At 37.7% G+C, this 6,687-nt stretch overlaps 1 protein-coding gene across 1 annotated transcript in view; it reads left to right on the forward strand.

Moving 5' to 3' along the window:
• Positions 1 to 6,687, forward strand: part of QRFPR (pyroglutamylated RFamide peptide receptor) — a 117,579-nt gene that overhangs the window by 106,769 nt on the left and 4,123 nt on the right. The window contains exon 4 of the mRNA XM_006881052.1: positions 4,199 to 4,434. Within this exon, the coding sequence (XP_006881114.1) occupies positions 4,199 to 4,434 (236 nt within the window). The remainder of the gene's footprint in view (positions 1 to 4,198; positions 4,435 to 6,687) is intronic.

The raw sequence follows: 6,687 nt of genomic DNA on the forward strand, positions 1-6,687 counted from the left end.
CAGCTGGAAACAAAGGAGGATGCTTCGACGATTTAGATTCTTCCAGAAGAGCTGTGGGTGAGCATTAACAGTACTGGTAAGTATATTCATTTTTGCCTGGACACAAGAGTCTACTATTTTGTCTTAAAAGCCTTCTGAGGTCCCTACTCTTCTCACTATTTCTTAGTTGTTGGAATTGATGGAAAACTTCATAAGCAGTTCCTTACTTCACCTCTACCTTGCATGCAGACTTCCGAGCTGTAAAACAACCCAGTGGTAGATGGAATTTGCTCCAGGACTTAAGAACAATAAATGACATAGTTATGCCTCTACATCTTTTGGTTCCTAACCTTTATACTATAATAGACAAAGTGCTAGTCAATAGGCCTTTTATTGTAAGAACTACCTTCCCTCTGTAACTTGATTTGTGCCACTATTAGAAGCTCTACTTGGAATATTATTGCTTTTTAATTTTTGACTCATGTACTTTTAACTTGTTAGTTAAATTTGTGTCTTCTAGGCTGCAACAGTTCCATGATACATCTTCAAGAATATGAGCATGTATGGCTAAGCACAATTGATAACAGTGCATGTAAATTCCAAAATCAATCTCCATAATAGTCTATGTGTTTCCTATTGCCAAAGGGGTCCTTTAGAATAGTGAGAGAAGATCTTCACCCTGAAATGTACAGCATCCCTTTTCAGCAGGAAATAGCTAAAAGAATATGCCATCCCCTTTTCCTTATGAATCAGGGTGAAGTCTCTCTCAGTGAGGAGTGATAGGGCACGGCAAAGGACACAGTGACAAAGGTAATTAATCAGAACTGGCTTTGACAAGCACTGTGGCAATGGGACAATTAAAACAGACTTTCAAATGGGAAAAAGGGGAACTGGAGGGCAGGGTAGAGAAAATTGTGCTACAATAAATGAATGGAAACCCAAACTCTCTGTAAATGTTCATTAAAATTAATAAAATTTAATAAAAGAACATAAAAAAGAAACCATAACTGTCACCCAGGCAGATATATGCACACCCATATTTATTGCTGCTTTGTTCACAATTGCAAAGAGTTGGAAGCAACATAAGTGCCCATCAACAAACGAATGGATAGAGAAGCTGTGGTACATTCACAAATGGAATACTACACTGCAGTGAAAAACAAGGAAATTGTGCAATATTTTTCAAAATTGGTGACCCTGGAGGACATTATGCTGAGTAAAGTACCTCAGTCACAAAAGGACAAATACTGGAGAGTGTCACTGTTGTAGAACAGGATTGGGGTGAGACTGAGGAAAAAAATGGATAAATTATGTATACTGCATTGAAACAAATGAGGAAAAGAGCAGTTTAAAAGCGATATATGATTAGGTAGTATGGTCATGACAAGAGTCCAGCATGAAGGCTGCATAGTGGAGTGTACTGGAGCGTGGGGGAATTGTATACCAATGAAAGAATTTTTCTTTTGGTTTTCAAAGAGAAGAGCGAATTTGCAGGGAGGGGTGGGCAGGGAGAAAAATGCAACAAGGAATAAATGGCAATTCAAAATCTCTGTAAATATTCATTAAAATTAATAAAATAAAATTTTTAAAGAAGAATGCTCCTTGGAGGCAAAGATACTAAAGCTTCATTCCATATAATATGTCATGTTATTAGGAGAGATTATTCTTTAGAGAAAGACATCATACTTGGGGCAGTCAAGTATTGACAAAAGGAAAGAAGACACTGACCAAATGGATTGACACAGTGATTGCAGCAATAGGCTAAAGTATGTCAGAGATTGTGAGGAAGGCCCAGGATAAGACAGGGTTCAGATCTGTTCTTAGGTTCTCTATTAGTCATATTTGGCTCAACAGCACTGAACAACAAGTATTAACTGGTCTTCATTTTAAGGTTATATATATCCTGTGTCACGAATAGTGTTGTACTTCAAGTTGGATCTTGACATGCTTGTTGTAATGATAAATGAGACACTGTTTCTTGTCATTTTTTTATTTCCAGTATAGTAAATCATGTGATTGCTTGACTCAGAATGGCCAATAGCAGTTCATTTTTGGCTCATTAATTCCTAATATATCAATTTTTCAGTATGACGTTTAATTTTTGACAACTTTCACTTCTCCTGATTCATATATACTTTGTAAATTTTATGTTTATAGTTATTTCTTCTTGAGTTGTGCCACCTCAGCAAATGTTGTTGTTAGCTGCCATTGAGTTGAGTACCCCCAATAGCAAACTTATGAAGAACAGGTAAGAACCCTGTTTTATCCTGTGCCATCCTCACCCTTCCTGACACACGAAAGCCCACTGCAGCAGGCTCTGTGTCAGTCCATCTTGCTGAGGGTCTTCTTCTCTTTTGCTGACTCTCCACCTCTCCAAGCATGATGTCCCTCTCTGAGGAATTTCATCTTCTAGCAACATGCTTAAAATATGTGAGATGAAGTTTTATCATCTTTCTTCAAAAGATCACTCTGGCTGCACTCTCTCCAAAACACATTTGTTCTTTTGGCAGTCCATGAAATATTCATGGAATCTGATATAGAGGTAGAACCCTAAGTTGTCAGTTTGTTATATTTTAGACATTCATTGTTCTACTTAGTACAGCACTTGTCTTGTCAGTTTGCTGTACTGATGTAATTGTGGGTTGCTATAATGCTGAAAGCTTTACCACCAGTGTGTCAAATGCCACAAAGGACATTTGTGGTTGTTGTAGTTAGGTGTCGTCGAGTATGACTCATAGAGACTCAGTGAAAAAAAGATTATCCCTGTTCTATTCAAGGTCATCCTCACACTTCCTCAAACACAAGAGCCCATTGTGGAAGTTACCATGTCAGTCTACCTGGTTGAGGATCTTCCTCTCCTTAACTGACCCTCCACCCTTCCAAACATCATGTCATTCTCGAAGGAATAGCCCCTCCTATCAACATGCCCAAAGTTCATAAAGCTAAGTCTCATCATTCTTGCCTCCAAAAAGCTCTCTGGCTGCACCCTTTCCAAGACATCTGATAGTTCTTTTGACAGTCCATGGGATGTTCAGTACACTTCTCCAACACCACAGCTCAAAGATGCCAATTCTTCTGTCATCTTTATTCATTGCCCAGCTCTTAGATGATAAAAAGTAATTGGAATGGCTATGGCTTGAATCAGATGCATTTTAGTCCTCAAATGGACATTATTACTCTGCAATAATTTGGAGAGGTCCCTAACTGCAGATTTTCCCAGTGCAATGCATCTCATTATTTTCTGAGTTCTGGTCGCAAGGAAGTTAATTGTGGATTCAAGCAAGATGAGGCTATTGACTGTTTCAATCTCCTCTCCATCCATACTGAGTCAATTTCATCTGAATATCAAGATCATTTTAGGAATAGGTGTGAAGTATTGAACACCAATGATCAAAGACCAGATGAGTTGTGGGATATTATAAAGAATATAATCCATGAAGAAAACAAATGGTCATTACAAAAAGAGAGGAGAGAAAAAAACTGAAATGGGTGTCAGAAGAGACTCTAAAAATTGCACCCATGGTAGGCAGGTTTTAATAGAGCTCCCAGATTATGACAGAGTAAAAAGCAGGCCATCAACTTCTTAAATAGCAGCCCTCTGAAAACCCTATGAACAGAAAGCCTCATCAAATTAAGGTCCTGAAACCTTTACATTGTCCATGCCATCAGAAAAGTTCTACTTTGAGGAGAATGTTCTTCTTTTTGAGAGCCTTCTAATCTGAGTGGCTCTTCTTCTGGTACTGTTTCAGTGATCTCTTATTACAAAAGAGATTTTGTTTAGTTCTAAATATTTTGTATGTGTATCTGTGTGTTTGTGTGCATGATTTTCATGAACAAAGAGATAGGAGTTTATTCATTCTTTCAGACACAATTTTCTCTCTACTTCTCCTCTCATTGACTTTATAACGCTTGTACTGTTCCAGATTGTTAATTGCCATACATATAATGTCTAATTGACCCAAAAGGTTTTTTAAGAAGTACATTGACAGATTTATCTAGTCTGTCAGTCTGGAAGTTCAACTGAAAATTTGTCCATCAGAGATGGTTCTGCTGTTATTTGAAATGTCAGTGGCATAATTTCCAGGATCACAGCAACATGAAGTCACTATAGTATGATACACTGACAAATGAGTGATGGACTAAAATAATAACAGTCTACTTTTTATTCTTTTAATTCTAAGTAGTAGGTGTTTCTAATTGAACTCTTCTTGCTTTCAAGGTTAAATATGACTTTTTATATGAAAAAGAACATGTCTGCTGCTTGGAAGAGTGGACCAGCCCTGTGCATCAGAAAATCTACACAACTTTTATCCTGGTCATCCTCTTCCTTCTTCCCCTGATGGTGATGCTGATCCTGTACAGTAAAATTGGTTATGAACTTTGGATCAAGAAAAGAGTAGGGGATGGTTCAGTGCTTCAAACCATTCATGGAAAAGAAATGTCAAAAATAGCCAGGTGAATACTAAAGTATACATCTGTCAAATTACTGTTAGTTAATTAATTGTTTTGAAATTTACAGTAGCCAGTAACCCCATAATTTCTCACTGATTTGGTCAAACCATCATTTATAATAGCCAGTTGAAAATTTGTCACTGCTGTCAAGTTGTAGCCAAGTCAGAACTGATCCTCCAGAAGGTTTCCAAGATTGTAAATCTCATGAGAGATTGTCCATCTTTCCCTCTTAGAGCCACTGGTGGATTTGAACCACCAAAGAGGCAAGGCCTTTGGGTTAACAACTAATGTAGATTTGTTTTGTACCATCGAGTCTGAACCAACTCATAGCTCCGGTGGGTTTTCAGCGGCAATTAGTCACACAAGAGAAGACTGCCCATCCTTCTCTCATAGAACATCTGTTGGATTCAAACTGCATGACTGCAGGATTGCAATACAGCTTCTTACTACTCGAGATGACCTTAAAATTTTGAGGTGATATTTGTAGCTGGAAGAAAAATAAGATCACTAGCTTTCAAATCAAATGAGATGTTACTTTACAGAGGAAAACTTTCTTAGGATTTGGAAAATGATTGTATGTTCATCTTTATGTAAGTATGATATAAGAGGAACTATGAGCTGATGTTGAAATCTGATGTTGATGGACATTCTTTCCCTGCCACCCACAGCCACATGATGTGGATCTGTGTCTGCTCCCAAGGCCCCTCTTTTTCTTACATGCACAAGGGGGCAAAGTAATAACAACTATTACTTCATACACCAACTTGATGGTCATGAAAATCCTATCAAAAATATAGCATGTTCACTTAAAATTCCATTATCATACATTTAAAGAGCTCTAGTGGCATCAGGAGATATGTATTGGACTGCTAACTGAAGGTCAAAAGTTGAACTCAGGGGAGCTCTGGTGGCCTAGTGGTAAGGAGTTGCAACTACAATCCCAGAAGTGCAGGGTTCAAATCCACCAGATGCTCTGCCGGGGAAGGAGGGACAATCTCCTCCTGTACCAGTCAGATCTGATTTGACGGTACACTCACACAAAAATAATAAAATAAAATTAAAAAAAGAAAAAAAAGTTGAACTCATCAATTTTTCCAAGGAAGAATGATAGATTTACAGTCTCAGAAATGAATAAACTCACTGCCCTTGAGTTGATTCAGACTCTCAGTGGTCCTCCATTAGATTTTGTCATAACGGGAGTCCAGAACAAAGGCTGTATAGTGGAGTGGACCTGGGGGTAGGGATTGTAAAACAATGAAAGAATTTTTCTTTTACTTTTCCAAGAAGAGAGCTCACTGGGGGTGAGGGGGTGGGCAGGGAGAAAAGTGCAACAATGAATGAACGGAAATCCAAAGTCTCTGTAAATTTTCATTGAAATTAATAATAAAAAAATTTAAAAAATAAATCTATTGGAAGATCACTGAGAGTCTGAATCAACTCAAGGGCAGTGAGTTTATTCATTTGTCATCATGTATTTTTTTATTTTAACTGAGATGTTTGCTGTGATTAGCTGCTTTGAAACAAAATTTACTGTTAAAGTAATTTAGTTCATTTTATAAATATTGTTGCTATTGATTACCAGCACTACTCATAGTGACCCTATGAACAAAAGGCCTGAAGCCACTCTACAGCTATCGACATTTAACAAAGTTCATATAGTTCATATTAAATATAGTTCATTTCATAATCTACACTCTATGTGCAAACTTAAAAAAAAAATAAAAATCAAATAGACCTGGTGGGATTCTTGTAACTTCTTCAAGTGTGCAGCGACCTCTAGTGCCCTGTTTAGATAAATGAAGTCTCCCTCTGTGGACACTTCAGCCCCTGAACTGTTCAGCATTTCGTTTTTATTGCTGATTTAACTCTCCTTTTCCCTTCATGTTGAACTAAGAGATAGTAAGTATGATTCCTCCCCCAAACTGTAACATAATTTACAAATGTAGGCATCTTGTATGGTTGTTGTTCGATGCCATCCAGTTGGTATGACTCACAGTGACACTGAACAACAGATCTGAACCCTGTCCTGTCCCCATTATTGCTGACATACTCAAGCTCATTGCTACAGTCACTGTGTCAATCCACCTGCTTGAGGGTCTTCCTTTATTTTGCTGTTTTTCTACTTTTCCAAGTATGCAGTCGTTCTACAAGGGATACTCTCTGCTAGCAATATGCCCAAAGTTTTAGAGATGAAGCTTTATCATCTTTGCTTCTAAGAAGCGTTCTGGCTGTACCTTCTTCTTTTTTTTTTTTTTT

Source organism: Elephantulus edwardii, unplaced genomic scaffold, assembly GCF_000299155.1.
Source record: "Elephantulus edwardii isolate Elephantulus edwardi_28Jun2011 unplaced genomic scaffold, EleEdw1.0 scaffold00012, whole genome shotgun sequence".
Taxonomy (NCBI): Eukaryota; Metazoa; Chordata; class Mammalia; order Macroscelidea; family Macroscelididae; genus Elephantulus; species Elephantulus edwardii.